This window comes from Nesoenas mayeri, assembly GCF_963082525.1.
Source record: "Nesoenas mayeri genome assembly, chromosome: 2".
NCBI lineage: Eukaryota > Metazoa > Chordata > Aves > Columbiformes > Columbidae > Nesoenas > Nesoenas mayeri.
Window position 1 is genome coordinate 37,802,069 of NC_137543.1, and position 24,963 is coordinate 37,827,031.

Sequence of the window (24,963 nt, forward strand, 5' to 3'; positions counted from 1 at the left end):
TCCACAGAACAAGAAATAATAAATGGAACCAAGGGGCCGTGTCCCCCCAATCCCGTCCCCCCTGCCGAGGTTCTGTCCGAACTGCAACTCCCGACGTGCAGCGCGGGGCAGCCGCCGGCAGCCAATCGTGCCTCGTCAGGAGCAAAGCGCGCTGTGAGTGGCGGAGAGGCGCGGGCGTGTCCGCACCAATCGGTTTGCGGGATGGTGGGAGGTGCCAGAGTCAGAGCGGGCCCTGGCGGGTTGTGTGTGTGCGGCGGGCGCTGCCGCCGGCCTCCCTGCTCCCGGCCTCCCTGCTCCCTCCGCAGCCGCGCCGCCCCCGCGGGCGATGGGGGCGCGGGGCTGAGCTGCCCGGGCGGGTTCTTCTTGTGCGACGGTACGGGGCCGGGAAGGGGAACGGGCCGCGGTGGGGAGGCGGGAGCGGGGGCCGCTGGGGAAGGGCGGGATGGGCGTGCGGCGGGGGCCATGGCGGGGCGGCCGAGTTCTCTCCTACCTTCCCTGACCGCGTCCAGGAGCTCACACCGGCCGGTTGCTCGAGTATTGTGCGTCCAGCGAGCAAGGGGGCGTGGAGCCGAGTGCTGGGGCCTTGTCTCAGCCGGCCTATCAGCTCCGCCGCTGGCTTGGAGAGCGCTCAGCGAGACACGGGAGGTGCGAAGCTGTGGCGGTGCCTCTCACGGGCCTCCCCGGCGAGGACACAGACCAGAAAGGGAGACGGACAACGGAGGTCTGCAGTGCCTTTGTTAAGCTTTGATCTCAGAGCTGCGAGGAGGAGAAAAGAGCAGGCACCTGACTGACATATCTGCTAGGCCCTCAAATTCTGCATAACTTCTTAAAACTTTTAAAACAGCTTATTTTTTTTTTTTTCATAAAAAATACTCGGGACTCCTAGGTTTCATGATTAGCTGTTGTAGATGATGGAGGAGGTATAGACTTCAGTTGTCTTCTCAGTTGTGGCTGAGGAGTGAGGGAAAATGGCCTAGGGAGGACATGAGTGTGGCTTATAGGACAGGAGGGGGTTAAAGTTTGTCTTCATCCTCTTTCAGGAGATTGAAGGGAAAAATGCAAAAGGTGATCAGGTTGGAGAGAGTTGTAGGAATGATTTGGTGCTCAGGACAGAACTGGAAGTCAGAAACTTTGACTTACAGCTGATTTTTAAGTTTTGAATAAGTTCCTTTGCCAACTATGAAAAGTAATTCATAACACTTTATCAGTGGTTTTAGGGTTTTTTTTTGAGTTGTCTGCATTGTTTATTGGCTGGGCTGCTATATATCCCAGTTGATCTCTTTTGGACCTGTGATAATAAAAACAATAGCCTGGAGACTAATCCATGGCATGTACTTTTCACATTAGCACTCTTTCCTGAAGGAAGGACCAGTGACGTAGACATAAACAGCATTTTTTTAATGTGAAAAATGTCAGAAATAATCATAAGCAAAATGCATATTCATGGTTAGGTTTGGTGGTTTTTTTAGTACAATTAATTTGTGTTGCTGAAAGGCCTGCCTTCAGTGAGAAAACAATATAATGTTTGTAGAATATTATTTGTTTGGAAATGATGTTAAATGAATGTGACCACTTACACTTTTTTTTTTAATGTAGGAGAATAATTAGTGTCTTAAGAAAAGTTACTTGCTTGAGTTGGTATTGGTAACACCAGTATCACAGTTAGCATTTAGTAGTTTCAGAGGCATATAATCAGTCTTTTGGAGGAAATCAGTTTTTTGCACCAAGATGTAGCTTTTTCTCTGAGTAAACTTATGTTTTTGTTGCCTATTAAGTAGTTATTCTTTATTAAACAACTCTGAAATCTGATACTCTCAAGCTAACACGTGTCTTTCGAAATTGATATGGTGGCTTGGACTTCGGTTGGAGCAAGGCCTGACCTGCTTGCTTTCTTTTTATTGTGTGGGTACTAGTGAGAAGAAAAAACCCAAACCCACCCTCTAAAACTCTTTTTGCCTTGGAATGAGTATGGCATTAGTTATTTGGTATACAGACCCAGGTTAAAATTTAGCGTTCACTGTTCTAGGTGCAGTATTAATCTTTTCCTGTCTTTTCTTGCTTGTTTTTGTGTAAAATTTGATTATTGCTAAAGGTACTCTGAAATGCGTATTTTGACTTTACATGTTTATACAGAAGGATGTTTTTGGACTTCTAGGGTGCCTTATTGTGAAGTTTCTTGGAAGTATTTGTCAGTAGTATAAAAAAACCCCAAACAAATACACCCGTGTAAGGCTGACTGGTCTGAGACTATATGTAGGAAACATAGCACAATACTATTAACCAAACCTACCTGTTCTCTGCATAGAAAGTTAGGTTTCTAGTTTACAAATTTCAAGATCCACATCCTTACCAATTCCATCCACATTCCATGAATTCTAGTCCTTGTTTTTTTTATACTTTTATTCTTATAACAAATCAGTGCCTTTGTGGTTGTATTTTACAGTATTAGTGATAGAGATTTTTTTTTGTTTAAGCAGGTGTTTTGTGTGCATGGTGCAGAAAAAATGAATTCTACTATGAGTGAGGAGCCTGATGCACTATCTGTAGTTAACCAACTCCGAGATCTAGCAGCTGACCCACTGAACAGACGGGCCATTGTTCAGGATCAAGGATGCCTACCAGGTCTCATTCTGTTTTTGGACCATCCCAACCCTCCAGTTGTTCATTCAGCTTTACTAGTAAGTGTTCTGGAGATAAGTTTGTATGTCAGTAGGACATTTTGTAACTTTGTTAATATGTTTTAAAACAAGTAAAAGTTTAAAAAATAAAATGTGGTTTTATGTTTTGTTGATATTAATTGTATGTGGGGTTTTTTGAAAATATGTATTTCAAAAATTCTTTAGCAATGACACACTATTGCAGGGGAATTTATGGGATTTTTTTTAAGAGATTCATTTACTTTGCACTTTTTTCCTAATACAGCTATTTCACTTTTTGTGTGGAGGGAGGTAAGCATCCTTAAATCTGTTTCTTAAGATGAAGTAATGGAGCTTGGTAAATACACACAGTGATTTGGCATTCATATTGAAAAAAAAAAATTACATTAGAAGTGATCTCCAGAGGTCATGTATTCCAATCCCATACTCAAATGAAGGGTCCTCAGATCATGACTCAGGGTTGTGTCCTCTTGAGTCTTGAACACCTTGAAGGATGGAGATTCCATAACCTGTCACCCTGTTCCAGAATTTGACCACCCAGATGGTATTAAAACAAACAAAACCAATGCCAGAACCCCAGAAAACAAACCAAAATCTATTAATAGCTAATACAACTTGTTACAACTTCTGTCTGTTTCTTCTTGTTCTTAATCATAAACACTGAAGTCCCGATTTCTCATCCTGAATCTAAATAGTAACTTTTAAAAGTGTATTTCTTGCTTAGAAACAGGACAAAAGTCAGTATTTTGTTAAAAGTCTAATTCAATTCTTCTGATAAGCTTTGAAGTTACTAAAATTTATGTGGTGCTCTTCTGTTTTTATGTAATTATTGAATTCTAAACAATGTGAAACTAAAGAATAAATAAAGAGCTCTGGCTTTTACCTGCAACTATACATTATTCTTTATAATATGAAGAACTATGTGTACCATAACTCTGTATTTATAATTTGTTTTACTTTCACAGTGGCTATCAGTGGACTTGGAATTACTTCAGTGTCTCTGATACTCTTCTGGGTTCAGGGAATGAGGTCACATAATCCAGGAGACTTGTGTCCTGCTCATTTTTTCTCAGACGGGCCTTGCCATAGCATTTGCCTGACTATAATGTTCTTCACTGGGAGAACTTTAGGTTTAGATTACAGTTTTTGGGAATATGTTGCATTGATTTTCTTTCCAGTGCAGTTACCTTAGGTTTTGGTCTTGAAAGAGGATCTTGTTTGGATGTCTCGCTCTCTTTTTTGTTCCTTTGCTCCTTTGGGCTGCATATGCTCATTGCCTGGACAAGATACTGTAATCAGTGTGTGATCATGTTATAAAAATTAGCTCTACATAAAAAGGATTGACTTTGTCCGACTGGTGAGGGCTAATCCAGTTTGCAGTGTCGTTCCACAGCCCCAGATATTATTCAAGTTGTGTTGTAAGGGCATCTTGTTGGGCAGGAAGGGGAGACAGCTGTGTTTTTCCATGTGGTGATAACCTGCAGTTAGAGTAGCTTAGAAATAAAGATTTAGAGGAGACCATGCTATATCCCAGGACCCTGGCTACGGTCAGAAATGGATCAGTTTTCTGTGAAAACATGTTTTAGGCTGCTACTCAGACTCATATGTTCATTAGTTTTTGAACCTCTTAGGTTCTGTAACTTTTAATATCTTTGCTGATAACGTTATTTTTTTATATTCTTCCATTCATAAAGGTCTTTTTGCTTTGTTTTTGGTTTGGCGTTTTTTTTGTTTTGTTTTGTTTTATTTTGTTTTTTAGCCATCCCATTAGTCAAAAAGAAGTTCCATTTGAATGGAAATAATTAAATATAATTATTTGCCACTGAATTCGTACCTAACAAAAGGATGTACAATATTGACTTGAAATTTCTTACTGTATTATTCTGTGATTCCCATAGCTGGAAATATAAATAATCTATATGACTCATAATAGTTCCCTTTTTAACTTTTTTGCTATGTTGTAGAATGTGTCAGAGAGGGTGTTTTCCTCCCCATGTGCTCTTTCAGTACTTTCTTCTATGTGATCAAGAAGTGGTACGTATTTGTATAGTTTTCTGTAGGTTTGGTTCCAGGAACTCTTTATGGTACGCTTCAAATGCTAAAAGTTTTGAATGCTTTAAATATAACATCAGAAGTAACACAGGCAATACTACTACTTTTTTTCCCTCTCTTAAATTTGGACTAAAATTTTCAAAAATTGGACTCTGAAGTTAAAAAGCTATATTAACATTTCACTTATAAAACATCAAAGGTGTGTTTTGTTATTAAGATTGACAACATTGTATGTTTATTTCCAAGTGTGGAGATGGTCCTGTTGATTATAATGAAATTACTTGAGAGCTTAGTGTTTTGCTGAACAGAGGCTGAGCCAAAGTCTATAATAGTAATCTTCTTTATGCCTTCAGTAGACGCTGATTTAATAAACATCAGTGATCTCACTTCTTTGAAGATGCAGACTTTTGCATCTCCTATGGGGGAAATGGGAAATAAGGCTTCTTAGTGTTAAAAAGTCCGGTCACTTAAGTTGTTCTGATAACTTTGTCTTTGGTCTTGATTGAGTAGAAGTTACATTTGTGTGTAAAAAAATATGCAACAGGTGGAAAAGAGACTGTCTACGTTTTGACTCAAATAATTAGCCATTAAGAGAATGGGTTTTTTCTTTGTCCAGCAACGTTACATCCTTGCTAAATTGACTGAACCAGAGACCAGTAAAAATGAGAAACTTCCACCAGTAAGGATACATGTCTAAATAAGGAAGTTAGTAGTTCAGAGCTATTTAGTTATTTCCCCATAGTTGGAAAGTAAGAAAATAAATACATACACAACATTTGTAAACTGCAATTATTGATACTGATCCACATTATGAAATAGCAAAATTCACATTTAGAGTTTTTATCATGCCAGACAGCAGCCAGACTTTCTTAAAGGCAATAGAATGGTTTTGAATTTTACCTACTATGTGCTGAGGATGATTTAGAAAAAAAAACCAACCAGATAATTAGCTCTCAGTCTCTGAAGGGATTAAGGAGCATGTTATTTTTAAAGCAGCTATTGAGCAATGTAGCTGTTATATGACTATTTTTAAATAATTGGTGCACTTCTAAACCTTGTAATCACAAACCCCTTTTGATAACCTGTTGTATTTGTGTATTGCAGGATTTTGCAAGTGCAGTTCTTGTACCTACATCAATAAAACACTGATTAAAACACAATGCACAGTACACCTTTGGAGGTTCCTTCTAAGAAAACTTTGTCAGTACTATCAATAGAGAGATGTCTTGTGGAAAGAAGGACTGACGTTTTAACTAGAAGAGTGTTGAGTTTGGAGGATCATGCAAATATACGTTTGCTGACTGGAGTCAGCAATGCAAAGTTGTGCAAAGTGTCTACCTTGAAAGTAAAAAAATCTTGGGCAACAAATAAGTGTAAATTCACATTTTAGGTAACAATAATCTAAGCGTCTTGCTGCTGCTTATATTCTTACTCCTGCATGGAGAGATGAATATTACAATTTGTCTTCAGAAGCTTATTAATGTGGTAGACCTCTTTCTGTGGACAGTAGAAACTTTGTGGTAGTGAGCTTTCCAGTGTGAGTGTAGCCCATAGAATTGATGGAATTTATACCAGAAGCATAGTGTATAAAAATACCTTTAGATCTCAGATCACATAAATGTTTGTTGGAAGGGACTTCTGGAACTTATTCACTTCAGCTTCTTGCTTGAGTTGGGACTGTCACCAACATTCAATCAGGTCAGTTGTAGCTTTGTCTCATTGATTCTGCAGTCCCACTAGTTCAGTGTTGAACTACCTTTTTGTAATATCTGATGTGAACTTTCAAAGCTGCAGTTTGTGGCTACTCCCCCTTGTTACATTGTCTGCTGCTGTAGAGGAAAGTTTGGCTTGGTTGTCTTTGTAAAGGCTTTTTGAGTAGTTGTATACAGCTGTTAGACTGTCCCTTAGACCCTCTTAGCGGATATGAACAAACCCAGTCTCTCAACCTTTTCTCATAGATTAGCTATTCTATGTTTTCTGTGTATTTATGAGAATAAAACAATTTGTTAATGTTTACCATAGATGATAATACTCTTTGTCTTTTCACTAGAACTCACATTGTGAATGTTTTACAGATGTACACTAATAAAAATGAATAGTAATATATTGGACATAATGCTGATTTACTGTGGTCATCTTTTTTTCAGGCTCTCCGCTATTTGGCAGAGTGCCGTGCCAACAGAGAAAAGATGAAAAGTGAATTGGGTATGATGCTCAGCTTGCAGAATGTAATACAAAAGTAAGTTTATGATGGGCTGTTGACTCCAAAGACAGTGTAAACATAACATAATGATGGAAAATAAAACTTTGACTATGAATTTGTATAGTGAATTTTTAATATTCTTCTTTGTTGAAGTGGCTGCAAGCAATTAATAGTTTTCATTTTATAGTATAGCACAGTAATTAGACTGTAGTCTACAAGAAATTTTCACTTGAAAGTCACTTGCCAAACAATGTGTTTCTTGCACTTCTTACAGATAATTAATTTTGTCTCTTCCCTTCGGTTTCTCTTATAATCCTTGTCATCATTGTATAAGGGTGCCTTGTGCCACTGCATTTAATGAAATTGGTTGGCATCTGCCACATTTATTATTTGAATCCCACCTTTGGGAAGGGAAATCATATATGTACTGTATTTGTCTTGATGTATATTTGAAGGTATGTATTGGTAGTTCTGTGTTGAAGCATCTTGCAGGTAGCATAGAAGTTAGCCAGGTTTGTAGTGGTCTCTAATTTCTTTGTAGAATGTGTCAGCTGGGTTATGTCTCTTAAAATTTGCAACTGTAGGATTTTCTTCACTTTGCTAAGCATTGAGTCTTAAATACTGGAAGATGTGCGGATATATGCACACTGGAGAAGATGCACATGTGCACTTATCAATAGAAATTAGTATGATGAACTAGGATGAATCATTACAAGCAAAAAAGCGCAAACAACCTCCTTCAAAGTTCAGTCTGTCATAGCAAAAAATAATTTGTCATCAAGTTATCAAAAGGTGATTATTTTACACACAGATAGCACTCCAGTTAACGAGACTTTTCAGGTGTGAGGGGCTGTTCTGTGAGGGAAAAGTCATACTGTTGCACTGAGATGTCTCAGATGAAGGTTTAAAACAATTATTTAGAAAAGGATAAAACACAAATAAAATTGTCTATTAAAGATTCAAGTGGAAAGCTTTTGAATCTTTAATATGTTAGTTGAATCTCTAATGTATCACTTGTGCTATTAAGTTACAAGTTTCTGTTGGAGAAAAAAAAGCAAGGCTAGACTTTGCTAGTCCCTTCATCCCACAGCCCCTCCAGTTTTTGGTGGTGTATATTTTGTTGTGTATCTCTTATCTAAAGGTGTAAATCTGAAGGTGTGAACCTGAAGAATTGTAGGGGAAATTCTGGTCTGTTCGCAAGTTCTCTGTGATGTGTGATCTAACAGAGAGACTAAAACTATATAAGTACCTCACTAATTCTGCTGAAACTAACAAGATTGTGTATTGTCCTGAAATTCAGCATTATGCATAAATATCATCTTGTTATTGGCCAGTTACCTGAAACACAAGGTTTTAAAACAAATGTCTTAAATAGGATGATGAGCTCTGACTAGAATTCAAAACTGAATAGTTCTCAATTTTTTTGCATAATTTAGTAATTACAACTTTTAAAAATGGTAGGTGTTTTTAATAGGATGTATGGGGAAAAATTGAATTAAGTCTTACAGTATTCAGTTTTTTTAAGGACAGGCGTAATTAAGGTAAAATATACACAAGTCTAATTGCTACTTTTATAATATCAATAAGAACTGAAATATTTAGGTAATAACAGAAGCACGTATTTCAGCAGAACTTGCTTTTAGTATATATTACACCTATTTAGAGCACAGAGACATCCTTAAGAAGTTGTTGAAAGGAGAATGGTAGTTCATTTTCGGTCTCTGCAGCTTACAAATACCACTTGGAAAACAGTCATAATTAAAACTTTTGTTTAAAGAACTTTACGAAAATCTCTTTGACCAAATTTTTAATATGTTTCAATTACAAGGACCAAAAGAGTACAAAGTTCAGAAACGTGGAAAAGGAGAGGGAAGTGAATAAAAACTAGAAATCTTCTAGGTGTTCTTTTTTTTCTAGAGAGCTCTTTGGCAAGAGTAAGAACATACATTTGATTTGTATGCTTGTAACATTTGGAAAGTGTGATATCATGAAAATTTAAATATATAACATCTTCAAACACAAGACTTTGTCATGTGCTTGTCAGGATTTTAGGCTTTAAAGTTGACAAGGAATGCTGAAACTAAGTTTTGTATTGCCTGTAGAAATATGGAGAAAGATGGTTGAAAAGTGCTGAGAAGATAGATGTAGAATTATTTTTGTCATTAAAACCCAGTGGTTTGGGGTTGTGATTTTTTTTTTTATGGAAAGTCTGTAGGGGAGAAAACAAGGTCATGACCTTCTTCAGATTTGCTTTACAAAATGCAGATTCTAGCTTTTAATGCAATTTCAGTTTACCAGAAGATATTGTAGTCCTTTGAACTGGAACTAAATGCTAATAAATGCAGTAATAAATACTTTGGTCTTAATGACTTCATGCTGTGCATTCCAGTGCACTTTCCAGAATCTGAATATCTAGCTCATCACTTTATCTAACCTACGGTCTTATGATTATTCCCATAAGTTAATTTGGGGTTTATACTTTTATATATATATATATATATATAGTTTTTTTTTTTTTAGGTGATGTGTTATAAAAATGCAAACAAATCATACAAAGAGAGATGAACTTCTCCCAGTATTTTACTTTCATAGTTATTGCACAGTTCTTTCAAGTGAGACAGAACTCAGCATCTTTTGGACCAGAAGTTGTTGTCACTGTTTTTTTGCTCTAAACAGGTTAAGCACATTGTGTGGTCTGAATCTTCCCCTTTCATTGAAGATGATGTAACTCTCTCTGTTCACTTTCATTGAATTCTCACTTATAATACTATATTGTGAGGAACTGTATTCAGCCACTGTGTTACGTATTTTCAAGCAATGAAATGGAGCTGGTGTGCACAGAGGCAAGTCGTGAACTGAATATTTGTCATTATTTCAAACTTAAGTTGATGTTCAGGAGTGCTGAACTGACAGTGTGCTTAGGAAGTCAAGAGCTTATTTAGAATTCCAGTTCTCTTTTGCTCTCAGTTATGTAAATCCTGAAGTATGAGGGCTTTTCTCATCATGTGTGTGTCTTTTATAAACCTTGAAGGTCTCTGTACTACAGACCTCAAGTTCAGGTGTGGAATTTCTTGTAATCTGCCTACAGATAACTGTTCTAACATATCTTAAAATGGTTGATGCCATCAACTGGAAAATAGTTGGAGTTGGTTTGCTGCTTACAGTTTCTTGTAATAGTACATGGGAGCCTCAGGCATAGGCTAAAAGCCCTTTTGTTGCAAGTAATACATAACCAGTGCAAGAAGAATACTGCACTTGTTTGAATTTGTTATTCTGAAGGTAAAGTACTATTTCCTCCAGAAGACTACTGAGGGTGAGAGTTGAAATTGAGTGCCACCTGTTTATCCAATGATAAACAGTAAATTAAACTCTGTACTGCATCTTGGAAAATGGGTAGCAACTGTTTGAGAGACATCAAGGTTTAACTGTAGTTCTTTGAGGTACCTTCTTGTCTCATTTCCTGACTTATCAGTCCCCTAGTATTATCTGATAATCTTTTTGGTATTTCCTCAAAATAAGCATTATAGCTCATTTGTGAAAATTATTTTGCTGTTTAAAATGAATATTCAGCTTACTCCTTAGTTGATACTACATTTCACCAAGGGGCAAAGGATAGGTTTTAGGTTCACTGTGACAGCAATTTTTCAAGATGTATGAAAACTAGTTTTTGCTAACAGAAGATTAACAGATTTTAGTTGTAGAGACTGGAGCTTATAGGCTCCAGAGCAGAAATATGAAATGTCAGCTCTGAGGAGTACAGCATAAAAATTTGAAGGCTGTGAGATATTTATACTTTTAAGATTTTTTTTTTTTTTCCAGACTGAACTTGATTTGGAACATGTATAACTTTATGAAATACTTCATATGAAAGGCTTTATACAGTTCCACATTTTCTAGGATATATGAGAAGCTGTTCAAGTTACATGGAATACTTCAAAACATTTTTCAAGGATAAAAATTTCTATTGCCCTATTCTATACTTGCTGGTTTTTTTTCCTTAGTAGGGGAGATTTCTTATTTGTCCATCCACATCTGCCTATTTTTAAGTGAAGCTTCATGCATCTTTCTGTGTTCTAAGCTGAGAGTAGTAGCTGTGTTGAATAGAAATCAGACTTTAAAATACCTACCTGCAGGTTTCCAAACTTTTTGTTTGTTTGTTTTTTATGGCTGATACTGTTCTATTGCTATCACAAAAACATTTGACTCCCTTACCAGGTGACTGACTACATGTAAGTGTATGTGTAGAAGTGTTTGCATAAATAGATAAAAAGGAGAGGATAAATTGAGGCTCCTAGGGTGTATTCCAACAGTCATCAGCAGTTATTTAATATTGAAAGCTGGTTTGGTTGCTGGCTTCATGAATTGTATGGAGGACTTAATGTGTCTGTATGGACTTCATAAAATGTTATTAGCCACGTCTAAAATTAAAATTAATTGGGATTTATAGCCTACAAGGAAATACACTAATTTGTGTTCGGAGTGAAAGTGACTTTTGATGGACAGTAGAGGTCAAAGTTCATAATTTTTCATAATCTTTATGAGCAGCATAATGGTACTGTTTAAATGTAACTAACATGTATTAAAAAAACCCAAACCTGATGTAGAGTCAATACACTAAATAGCTCTTATTATGGAATGGCAAATTACTGAGAGTAAAATTCCAATTACTTGGCTAAAAGAGCTTTCAAGATAGTCTTCCTTTGCCAGGGTGTCAGATTTAATAAGCTGAACTAAATCCAGTGCATTAATCAGCTCTTCCAATTTATTACTTGCCTAAGAAGATTAGGGCAATTAATATGTGTTTAATTAGAGTCCCTTGCAGATCTGGTAAAATACATTCAGTCTATAATTGCTGACTTCTTACTCAATTTTAATTTTTGGTAGTCTTAATTACCTATATTTTTGAAAATGTAATTATTCATTGAAACCAGCAAAGTTTGAATTTATGGTGTCTTACAGAAAAAAGCCAAGTATTTGGTAGTATTTGCTGAAATTAAAATAGTCGGGATGTAGTATCATAGGAGTTTTATCCTTTTTGTTGTGTGACACACTACTTATTCCCTTTTGTGAGAAAGAATGGTTGAGGGAAGACAAGACAAAGGCCATGTATTAATTAGCAAGAAAGCAAACTATATTAAAGGGATACCTGATGATGAAGGGGATGTTACCATATCATAACTGGCTTCAAGGTAATACTTTGTGAGAAATTATACCTAAAAAAAGTATGTAATTTTTTTCATATTTACTGCATTTATACATTTATGCTGTTGATTGGAATACTTAAATTCTGATCTGTAAAGTAGAAAGAAGTAGCTTTTTACAGACTGTAGAGATTTTATTTTTCTATACTTGAATCGCTTAGTAATGTTATTTTTGTAATCCTTGGTATGTTGATTTTTCAACATTGAGAAATGGTTGAGATGGGATAATGGGAAGCATGATCCTGCTGCATTATTATTTTTGGACTCTCATACTTGCGATTCTGTACTGAGAAGTTGTGATTTTGGAGAAAAAACATGGTTATCGTATGCCTTAGATATTCCTGTGAGCAGGAGGTTCCAAACCCTTTATTTTTAGTAATTATTTCTAAATTGCAGTGTATTACCTAGAACAAGAGTAATACACACATCTGTCTATTCCAAGGTAACTCTCCTGGCCTTATCTTTCCTGATATTTTTCCAAGCCTCCTTATTTTACCCACTTTGTTGCATTTTTGTCTTTTAGAAGGTAAGTGCCTCTAGAAAATTATACCGTTTGCTGCTGGTGTGTCTCCTTGAGCTATGGGGCTCCAGTCTATTCAGTGCTGTAGCAATGTGCTTGTTAATAATAGATGGTCATAGCAGGAAGACGCCTGCAGGCTGTTTTATTCAGCATTGTTAAGCAAAGTGGCTTGACATCCCCCTCCCCCACCCCTAGTTTCTTTAAGAAACGTTTTTGTGGTATATTTTGTTAATCTTACACATTTCAGAAATAGATTGGGTTTTTGAAGTTATTTTTGAAAAAGCATCCTCTGCCAAAAAAAAAAACCCCAAACCAATGAAATATTAGGAAATATAGGAAGCATCAGTATGTCCTCATTAAATATACCATGTCATTTGTTCTAAGTGGCCAAATGCCCCTTTTGCCTATCAAACAACTTCCTGGTATTTGGAAGAGATTTTGTTTTATGTGGGAGGGAGTTGGAGGGGCAGGGGAGAGAATGGGATCAGTGCTATGAGCTACCTAGGTCAGTAAGGCATGGACTTGGTAGAAAGTTCTTGCCCTTTTTGCTTGTGGGTCATGGCAAACTAACGAGAGTTCAGACTTTCTCACAGTTCAGCAATCGTTTTTAAAATGTTTCCAGACCTCTTTCTGTATTCGCATAGGATATTTAGCGTTATCAAGGGCATAGGAAGTCATGATCTTGACATAGAGATGCAGACACAGGGATAAATGTTAGCAATAAGTAAAACACAAGAGGCATTAAGTAATGAAATTATGTAATATCTTAGTTTTACAGTGTTGGTATTAACCTGGACTTAAGTCATGATGATATGATGGGGTTTCTGATGATTTTTGTGAGATAACAAAATAAGGTTTAAAGGCTTGGAAATATGCATGTTGTTTGTAAGAACAGTCCAAGACTCGACTGCCAACCATTCAAGTGTAACTAGTAATTTAAATGTTGAAATATTACTGTGGATTTATATTTTGCAGCAGTTAATAGAAATTACTAGTCACATAAATGACTGTCCTAAAGGTTTATTGTGAGAGCTGCAATTTCGGATGAGTTTATTGTATTTGCTTGCATGTGTAGAACTGGTCATGGAGAAAAATATAAAGCGTGACTAAATAGAAGGGTCTGCCCTTTGCCCTACAAGATGTCCTCTAATCATTTTACTTTTGGCAGATTGTTTTGTTTGGTTGATTTGGGTTCTTATTCATCTGTTGTGGTTTTTTGGTGTGGTGGGTTTTTTTTTTGTGTGTTTTTCATTTTTGTTTGTTTTTGTTTTCCTAATCTCAGAACCTCTCTGTAGTCAAAGAGATACTGCAAAGCCATTACTGCTTCTTGCACGCAACTTACTTTATTAATGAGCTCTATATGACCAGGACCATTTCTGTACTCAATGGTTTGGGTGGTTGTCAACCTCTAGATTTGGCTTTTGTGTGTTTGTATCTTTTTCATTCTATCATGTGTGTGTAATTTCTATTACAGTCTTTTGACTGCAGTGAGCAATACAGTTTTGTTTCACTTTTTGTTTTCCAGCCTACTACTTTTGCCGTATAATATTCCATTTGGTATCTGGCATCAGTATTGGGATTGATTGAGTGGCTTTTAATTACCTGATGTCTGTCTCAGTTTAATTCAGGTACTATAAATCCACAGACTTTTTAGTGTACCAGTTCAATACAATATTAGTTCAATAGCTTTTAGGATACTATCTCAATACATTTGTACACTCAGTGAAGCAGTGGAGCGGCTACTTTTTTTATTGGTTTCTGTGCAGCGCTTGCAGTTACTGCACGGCTTTCTTGGTACGTCTCTGCCACTACAGTTGTTGCATTTCAACAGCTTCTCTCCTCCTTTTTCTTAGATAAAAATATTTCATTTTCTTGGTAGTTAGCGAATTCCAAATTAATTCGTTGACAAGTAGTGAAGTAACAAAGTAATCATTAATGCAGTGTTTTTAATTGGTCATTTATGGAATGTGAGATTTAGAGACTATTTGTAAGTCCTTCAAAATCATGGCCTTCAGCTGGTTTATAATGACTGGCTGAAGAATATAATGACAAGGTAGTGCAGGTTTTATGGCCTATTACCCAACTATTGAAGTGCCTAAGTTCTAGAGTGGTGGCTTATGTACAATACCTGAAAAGCCACGTTACCAAGTCATAGGTTCCTAAACCTGGAAGAGTTTTCAGTACCTGTTACTGAGCGAATAGGCGTTACTCTGGTGTAGCTTTTTTGACAGAGAGCGGGCGACAATCATAATTGTTTGGAGTGTTTTGTATTTAAGTACAAAACAACTTTAATAAAAATACACATATTTGAGAACTTTTTCTGCCCAATATCCTAACCAGTTTATTCTTTGTTTAGAAACTGACTGGAGCAATGAGCTAAGTATTTTAGAAAGCAGTACAAGCTTAAGATGATTTTACTTACTATTTTTTCCTGCAGACTTTATATTAAAACAAATCTGGGACTCTGCAAAACATTGATTTTGAATATAAAAGAATGAAATGATCTACAGAGTGTGATGTAACATTCTGATATGTTAAAAAGAGTAGAATTTGAACTGGCATTTAAGTAATTGCTGACTGTATTGTAAGAAAAAAAACCAAACCCAAACATGCTGAACGCAGTGCCTCAAGACCTGTCGGACATGGCCTGCCAAAAGGCAAGTGTCTTCTCTTTGTGGTGGGATTCAGTACCAAGGTGTGAGGGAAGAGATTTTAACTGGATTGGCAGAAGAGTCAGGAATAGTAATGGCAACACGAGGTGCCTTTAACACTCAATAAACCTTGTCGTCAGCTGGTGTCAAAAGCATTTTAGGAATATAGTGACTTTGACTGGTTACTATTGAGTTTACAAGAAAAAGTGCTGAGGTAGGTTCTTGGATATGCTGACTTTTTCTGACCACTTACTAAAATAAAGAGCAAAGGAGGCTTAAGGTGCTTGGAAATAAAAGTAGCAAGTTGTGTTGTGAAATATTGAATACTAACCACAGGTATGGATTTATAGTGCTGTAGGCTGGAGCTATTTATCTGTGAAGAGAGCTGATGAATACTTAGCACTGTGAGGTTTCTCATCTTTCCTTGCTAGTATCATATGTCTGCTTTTGGGTTACAGTCAGTATGGCCATAGGTGATGCCTTCATGCTAAGCATTTAAAAAAAGTTTTCCCTTTATTTCAAGAAACATAGTAAGGTTCTGATGTATGGTTAGAACTTGTATAGTTTCACTTGGGTATTACAGGCAGTGAGTGTCACAAAGGGATGTTCCTCAAAAAAAAAGTTAATGATGAAACAGTCTTATTGGCAGTTTCCGAATGGAGCTGTTTTTTCAGAAGAAAGTGAATTTTAATCTGGAACAACTAAAGTGAAGTGAGATGTATTTATCTTCAGGAATGTTTTTTTATACTAGGCTGTTTTGCATGTTACCGTATCTTTTTCTGCAGGATTGCCATTGCGTTTTGCAGGTAGAAAATCATACGCAACAACTTGGAACAAATTAAAATATTTAGTGCATTCTGTGATTACACAGTACATCATCAAGTTCACACATTATTTTTTAAATTTTGTTGTATACTTCAATCTGTTTTTCATGACTGCTGCCCTTTGACTTGCTTTAAAAAATAAATCCATTACCAACAAACAAGTAGTTCAAGAGTATGAAAACAAAACATTTAAATAGTTGCTTTCAAAGTTACCTACTTCAGGTCTGCTGAATAGATTAATATTAAAATATATTAGCACATGAGTCAAGTACAAGGCTTACACACAGATAAATCTACATAGACTAAACCTGCTTTTTTTTTTCCTCTGGTATGGTTTGGTGCTGTAGTTTAATTCTTATTGTTCACACAGGTTTGTTTATGGAACCTTTTATCTGAGAGTTTTCAAACCATTTTTTTTACTTTGTCCAGTAGATTTCAGGGAAATAATTAGATAAAGCTTACTTTGCAAAACTAAACTAAACTGTGGTTTTCTTGAAGACATAAAAGGATTTTCCAGATAATTATATACTACCATCATATATTGTTATATGATATACTTAATGCTGTTGGCATACTGATAATACAAGAAGTGCTATTTGGCTTCCTTCAAGATGTTCCTAAAATGCAGATCCTAATTTTAGCACTACCAATACTTCTACATGATTGCTACAGCATTATTACCAGGAGGGACTGACTTTTAATGCCAGTATTTGATATCTTCCACTGGAAAGGACCAGAGAAAGTTATTACCCTTAAGATTTTTTTGTTTTAACCTCAATGCAGTTTGTTGAAGCTGTATAATAAATATGATTTCTGCCATAGAAATCCATTAAATGATTACTGTTCATTAGCAGGCAAGATGTTGGAACTAGCTACGGTGAAATTCAGCATGGAGTTTGTGTCTGTGATGCAGACTCTTGTCTAGAAAATGCCACTCTGAAGCCTTTTGAGTTCGGTAACAGGCCTTGATTTCTTTTTTTTCTTTTCTTTTTTTTTTTTTCCTTTTGAGGTGGAGAATATGTCTATATGGTAGATACCAAGCTGTGGAAGATCAAAAGTTGATCTTCCATTTAGCATATAAATAGAAAGAGCTAAACAAAATTGGATGAATAGCTGGGTTAAACATATGGCATATGTTCAAATCTGCTATCTTATTCTTGAAAGTTTGTTCTCCTTGTCATGAGAGAACAATAGAATGAATCTGAGAAATGTTCTAAGCATGGGTAATTACTCTTTTTGCTAAATGTTTAAATCAGTCACTGATTTTACAGCAGCTAATAGCACTGTACTGTGATTTTACTCAGATTTACAAATTATATTTAATATTTAGGCTTTTGTGTGGGGGGGTGGTGGGGTGCTAGCAATCTTCAGAACATCCCAACGTTTACATGGGGTTTATTTAAATTTCCAGGGTCAGTAGGCATGTAACTTAACTTGAGCTGGAAGTGGCACTGGGAAATCCAATCCTCACTCCTAATTTCAGTGAGGCATATCTTGCTTAGTACAAAATCAGCTTCAAGGCATCAAGTGTGCTTGTTCTGTCCCAGACTTTTCTTAGTTTAGTGTCTTGTGGTCAAATTGTCACAGCTAGTAGTGTCAGTAGAGTCTGGAAGACTTGGCAAGTGTCAGGAATCTTGCAGGTCTAGAAAGCATTCTAGGAAAGTCTGTCTGACCTTGCCTTGTTTCCATGGGGTGGCAGCCTTGAAGTAAACACAGGTGACAGATAGCTAGGATCATAGAACAGTTTGGGTTGGAAGGGACCTTCAAAGGTCAGCTAGTCCAACCCCCCTGCAATGAGCAGGAACATCTTCAACTAGATCAGGTTGCTCAGAGCCCTGTCCAGCCTGGCCTTCAGTGTCTCCAGGGATAGGGCATCTACCACCTCTCTGGGCAACCTGGGCCAGTGTTTCACGACCCTCATAGTAAAAAAATTCTTCCTCATGTCTAGCCTGAATCTCCCCTCTTCTAATTTAAAAATCTTACCACTTGTACTATCACAACAGGCCCTGCTAAAAAGTCCATCCCCATTCTTTTTAATAGGCCCTGTTTAAGTAGTGAAAGGCTGCAATAAGGTCTCTCCCTTCTCTTCTCCAGGCTGATCAATCCCAACTCTCCCAGTCTGTCCTCATAGGAGAGGTGTTCCAGCCCTCTCATCATCTTGGTGGCCTCCTCTGGACCCTCTCCAACAGGTCCATGTCTTTCCTGTACTGAGGGGGGCTCCAGAGCTGGACTCCAGGTTGGGGGTCTCACCAGAGGGAAGTAGAGGGGCAGACAGTACATCGTTGTTACCATCAAAGTGCAGTCATAACAGAATTGCACTTAGGCTCTGTGTAGGCTCATCGAGCAGTCCAGCTGCTTGATTCTTGGATTTGGAGAATCATAGTGCTGCAGCTCTGTGTCACTTCACTACTGTTTTTCCTGTTCTACAACTGTGAATTATTTTTCCTGTTGTTATGCTTGGTATGTTGTTGTTGGCCATCATAAGGATCCTGCTATCTATATTTGTGAGGATTTTGACTTTTTTTCTTTTAAGCAAGCAGGTAGCAATCCTTTCTGTCAGCTGCTATATAATGTTATCTTGTCCTAAGTGGGTGTTTTGGGGCTAGAGGGAACTCTGGTGTACTGTAATGGGCAGCACGGTAATAACACCTCACTGGGACTGTGAGAAAGTGTGCACTGAAATAAATGCTCTTTTTCAAGTTGTTTTCAAATTACTTGCCTTTGCCCAGAATGAATCAGGAGAGCACCCATATGCTTGTGAGTCCACCATATCGGAGGATGCACTAAAAGCTCAAAAGAAAGAGCATCATTCTTGGAGATAAGCAAGAATCTTGCCCTGGCACTGGAGCAGAAAGCCAGAAAAACAGCCAGATCAGATAACTGTCTTGAAACAGATTGCTTTTTCTCTAATACCACGCTCTTTCTTTAGGCTTGTCATTCATGCTCAAAGCTTTCATCAAAACCATGTCAATCACTGTGTCTCACTTCTAGAATCAAGGATTAGTGATTTCCCACCCCCCTGTTACTGAATGTAGCAATTCTTTGCAGCTCCCTTTAGTTATTGCTAGAGACAATTCCTGTCCTTGAATATAAGAAGAATGGTCTCTGAAAGAAATTGGTCACCTGGAAACAAGTACATCAATGGTCTTAAGGCACAGTTGATATGAATATCAATTAGTTAGCCATTTTTAACCATAATTAAATCGAATTATAAATCTCCACCAAGTAAATGCTTTAAGGTTTCTAATACAGCTGCATTTACCCAACAATCTATTTGGGTAGAACTCTCTCCAGTCCATTCAATTCCTACTTGTGTTTTTTGTATCATATAGGATACTACATTTATTGCAATGAAAGAGGTTCATTACAGAAATGATGATTGAAATATCACTGCTTAGGATTCTAGGGAAAAATATTAGTTTTGTCTTATGGGGTAGTACTTGCATGTATGAAAAAGGATTGAGATCAAGTGAAAATACCTACTTCTATGTGATCATAAGTTTTCTCAAATTTTTCGGAAAGGTGCTTGGGTCATTCTAAAAATGGAGTCTCTCAAACTTGTATTTTGAATTAAAAATTATGCATTTAGTCCTTTGTTACAATCACTGAATTGCATAGATTTTTTCTGTGATAAGACTGTAAGTTAAATCAGAAGTAAAAACAACTCTCCAATTTATGAGTAGGTTATTTAGTATGGGATTCAGGTGAGGTCTTGCCAAATATATGAACCTTAACTTGGATAATGAAGTAATTTTTATTCTTTAAACTCTTCATATTTGTTAGACTTGAATTATGTGGTGGATTTATTTTTTTAAAAGAACTGTGCTTTAAGGCACAATTTTTCCATTAGTATGTAAACTTCTTGAGATGTCAATACAGGAAATTTTACCTGAACTGACTTAAAAAGGTTGAGATCTATTTCCTTAGTTTTGTGGGTTGGGTTAATTTTTCTTTCACCATTGCTGGCTTTCTTTGCTTTTAAAGACCTGCTCTTAATATTAATTTTTCCGTGTGTTGGTTTCCCAAGTAGTTGTGAGCAAGAGTACAGTGATGAGCCATACAATGCAAACCTGTTCTGGTTGGCTGTAACAAGCAGTTGTAAGGCTGTTTGCTCTGCATCATCCCTTATAGGGCTGTGCATCTGAAAATATATATACTACAGATATTTGGTATGTGCAGGTGTCTATTACATGTGCATAAGCGGTGTACTGCAAATTTAGTGTTCTTGTATAAAATTTTCCTTACTTGGATCTTAACAGAGTTCTGGGGAGTGGGCTGTTCTGTGACAGTCTACTTCTAGTTGCTCACTTCTCACAGAATCACAGAATGTTAGCGATTGGAAGGGACCTCAAGAGATCATCTAGTCCAATCCCCCTGCCAGAGCAGGAACACTTAGATGAGGCTACACAGGAAGGTGTCCAGGTGGGATTTTTTTTTGGGTTAATACAGAAAGTAAAAATGTAAACTCCTAGGTGAGCTTATATACACTGACATGTTGATCTATGTTGTGAAATGACTTGAGATTAAAATATTTCTTTGGTATTCCTGTGTGATCTCGTTTTTTGCTTTGTACTAAATTTACTGAATACAATTATTGTGCTAAGTAAAATGCCCCAAAAATGCTATAGATTAGGGCAGAAAACTTGTGCAGTGTTTTCGTAAAATCAATGTCATATTTGAACTAGTAAACTATTGGATTTCTAAGTTTTGCCTTGAAGTTTTAAAATTGTTATTATAAGGTGTAATAAGCTCAATAGCTTTTCCTTGATGATTCTGGCTAGTAAGATCATGCTATAAACTAAGGTGAAAATATTTGAAATAGCAATTGGCAAATTGTTTAGTGACTTTGAGAATGAAGAATCTTCTCTTCTTGCAGCCTGGCCTTTAGTTCTTGGTGCCTTAAGATAGAACCATTTAGGACTAAGCAGTGAACTAAGTCTAAATATGGGAGGAGGACATCTCTGAAATAAAAAAATCAAAATTACACAGCTGCTTATACTTCAGACTTTCTCAGTTTTTAGGTGCATTAGAGTTATGTAAGCTGTCATGCAAAACTCTTTGGAAGACAATACATAGGAAAAATAATTGGCAGAGAAATTAAATACATTTTTGCTTCACTTACATAATGGCATAACTTCTAAAATACTCTTAACCTGAAAAAATAGCTATCTGCAAGCTGATAAAAATGCATACACTTCTTGTATGTTGCTGGTTGAATTTTTCTACTGACTTCTCAATTTCTAGTATGTGTTCATAGACTCACAGAATGGTTGAGGCTGGAAGAGACCTCTGGAGGGTATCTGGTCCAACCCCTCTGCTCAGGCAGGGTCACCTGAACCACATTGCCCAGAACCATGTCCCAGATGGCTTTTGAATATCTCCAAGGATGGAGAATCCACAACCTCTTTAGGCAACCTGTGCCAGTACTTGGCCATCTGCACAGTAAAAATGTTCCCTGATGTTCAGAGGGAACCTCCCATGTTTCAGTTTGTGTCATTACCTCTTGTCTTGGCACTGGGCACCACTGAAAAGACCCTGGTTCCGTCCTCTTTGCACCCTCCCTTCAGGTTTTTATACACATGGATAAAATCCCCCCTGAACTTTCTCATCTCCAGTCTTAAAAGTTGCAGCTCTCAGTGCTTGTTCATCAGCCCCTTAGTCATCTTCCTGACCCTTTTGTGGACTCTCCAGCATGCTCATATCTCTTGTGTACTGGGGAGCACAGACTTGGACACAGTACTCATGGTGCTGCATCACCAGTGCTGAGCAGAGGGGTAGGATCACCTCCCTCCACCTGCTGGCAATGCTTCTCCTAATGCAGCCCAGGGTACCATTCACCTTCTTTTCTGCAAGGGCACATTTCTTGCTAATGTTGAACTTAATGTCCACTAGGACCCCCAGGTCCTTTCCTGCAAAGCTGCTTTCCAGCTGGTCAGCCCTCAGCCTGTGCTGGTGCCTGGGCTTGTTGCACCCCAGGGGCAGGACTTTGCACTTCCCCTTATTGAAGTTTATGAGGTTCCTGTCTGCCCATTTCTCCAGGCTGTTTAGGTCCCTCTGAATGGCAGCACAACCCTCTGGTGTATCAGCCACTTCTTGGTTTGTGTCACCTGCAGACTTGCTGAGGGTCCACTCTGCCCCATCACCCAGATTGTTAATGAGGATAGTGAAGAGGTTTGGACCAAGTATTGACCTGTGGGGTACACCACTAGATACTGGCCTCCAGCTACATTTCATGGCCTTGATTGCTACCTTCTGGGCCTGGTAATCCAGCCAGTTTTCAGTCTACCTCACTATCTGCTCACCCAGCTCATACTTCATCAGTTTCTCTATGAGGATTGTATGAGAGATATCTACCAGGCCAGTCATTTAATTGTAAAAGGCTATCAGGTTGGTCAGGCGTGACTTCCTCTTTGTGAATCCTGATCACCTTCTTGTCCTTCATGTGCCTGAAGGAAATGGTTTCCGTATTTGTTCTATCACCTCCCCAGAGGTCAAGGTGATCACTCAAAGATTATCAAGAGCCTTGAAATGTCACGAATGGGTAATTAACTTTGTCATCTTGTTGTGGGTAGTGGACAAACTGAGCAAGTACAACCAAAAGCAGCATCACTGCAGAAGTTAGACTTTTGGAATTAAATGACACAAATCTACTTTTGATAGAATCTGGGATATAATTGAGTCTCTGACAAAGAAAGATACCCTTTTTAACTTGACAGCCTGTCTCTAGGTTATAAACTCAGTAGTAACACTCTCTAATGAAATGCTGTTATGGTATGTTTGTTATCTGTTTTGCTAACATGTCTTTAGAGCACAGCCTATGTCACTACAGAAATGCATGTAATAGTTTTGGTACTTGTGCACAAGGTCTACCGTTCTGTGAGCTGGATTATGGGTTGTATCTGTTTCCTCTCATATAAGAGTGCATCTGTAATGTACACATATGTACATATATATTTATTTGAAAATATATGCATACAGTGTTACAGCTTTTTAAAAGCATTGGGTCGTCTTTTAAACACACACATAGATCTAAAAGAGGTGTTTTAATAAACATATTTATGTCTTGCCTTTCTGCAAAAGGAGAAATTCTATATTAGTCTTTTTCAGCCTTTGTGCTTTTTCTACAGAAAGAAACATTACCTTCACATCAGATACAGCTGTGCTGGGAAGGTTGTCAGCATTATCTATTATCATTTATGACGGCATGTGTATACTTAAGTCACATGCTGGTTGTATGGCCATGTTATATGCTGCTTATGCATTCCTTCCAAGCATGCATTCTTAACCCACATCATATATACCTTTGGAGTTGTAGCCAGTAACTTTCGTGTCCTTTAAGTTTTAGCTAAAACTTTTAAAAATGTCCTGTTATGCTAATAAAACATCTGCGGCATTTGGATGACGATTGCAAAGTTATTTTTAATTGTGAAGAAGACAAGAAGCATTTTTTGTATTCTCTTCTGACAGACACTGCATGTGCCAGTTGGATTCTGTGTTTGTATTACTTATATAGGCAGCCTTGGGTGAACATAATGGACAGGCAGCAATCTAGGATGACAGGAATTCAAGAAGACAGTGAAAATTAAAGCTTTGGGATTCTGACAGGCATCTTCTGAATCCTGCTGAAGTATTGTAAGATGTTACCGCCTCTGAAAGTGTTGGTAACCAAGTCTTTACCAACTGTTACTCTGCTCTAACTAGAGATGACCATTTCCCTAGCAGGGCAGCAGAACACTAGTCATGGAATTGTAGAACAGCCCAGGTTGGAATGGACCTTGAAAGGTGATTTGGTCTAATATTTCTTGGAAAAGTGAATCTAGATGACGTTATCCAGCATCCTGTCCAAATTGCATCTTGAAAACCTCCAGTGATGGGGGCTCTGCTGCATCCCTGAGGAGGTTGTTCCAGTGATTGATGGCTCTCAGTCTCCAACTGCATAGTGGTTTCATAGTATGTACCTGCACCTTCTGTACCAGAGTGTGAATGTGGGTGGCGGATGAGCAAGAGTTAGTTCCCTTTTGCTACTCTGAGGGTGGCAGGAGGCTGAGTTGGACACCTGTGGGCAGTGGTATGAGAAACTGCTGATGGGAAGCAGGAAGGTGCTTTGGGGCATGGCTTAGTGCCCTCAGAACCCTCTTTTCTTAAGGTTGCAATTTTCTCTCATTTCAGGCAGCAAACCACAGCCAACGTGTTATCCTTATTTTTACAAAAACTTCCACTATTCTACTGGTTTTTTACATGTAGTTTAGTTGTATTTATCTTTTTGTTACCAATATTTGTATAAAAAAACAGAGTCAACCTTGAACATCACCTTGGTTTTACAATAGAGTTTATTATACTTACTGAAATGCTTTCCTATTTTAGATCTCGGTTGTTTCTTTTTTGTTTCTTTCTTTTCTTGTTTTTTTTTGAATACTATCAATGTACTGAATGATCTCAAGAACTTATGTTTTCCTCTCCAAACGGATGCTGTTCAAAACAAGATACAGAGAAGGAAAAAAGAAAAAAAGGCTAGCTGGGACCTCCACAAGTTGAGAACTCATAAGATGCTTGCTTCAGTGTTCGTTCTTGTCCATATGGTAGGATGAAAAATGTATTGTAATTAAGGAAGTCAAATGGAAGAAAAAAATCTAAAGGTACTTGTTACTTAGTGTTTGCTAAACAAAGCAGCAAAGCTGTCATTCATCATTTTAAGATTAATTGCAAGTTGATGCGGTAATGATTTTGTCTCTGCATATAGTTTTGAATCCCTGGCATAATTAAAACAGGGCTGGATTTGGACTATAGATTTATATTAGTACCTTGTTAAAATTAGTTTTAATTAATCATAAGAAATTAATATACGTTTGGTCTAC

The 24,963-nt window shown here is 37.5% G+C and overlaps 1 protein-coding gene across 1 annotated transcript in view; it reads left to right on the forward strand.

Moving 5' to 3' along the window:
• The first annotated feature begins 229 nt into the window (after window positions 1-229).
• ARMC1 (armadillo repeat containing 1) overlaps window positions 230-24,963 on the forward strand; it is a 31,960-nt gene continuing 7,226 nt past the window's right edge. The window contains exons 1-3 of the mRNA XM_080340567.1: window positions 230-373; window positions 2,478-2,678; window positions 6,857-6,948. Coding sequence (XP_080196693.1) covers window positions 2,505-2,678; window positions 6,857-6,948 — 266 coding nt within the window. The 5' untranslated portion in view covers window positions 230-373; window positions 2,478-2,504. The remainder of the gene's footprint in view (window positions 374-2,477; window positions 2,679-6,856; window positions 6,949-24,963) is intronic.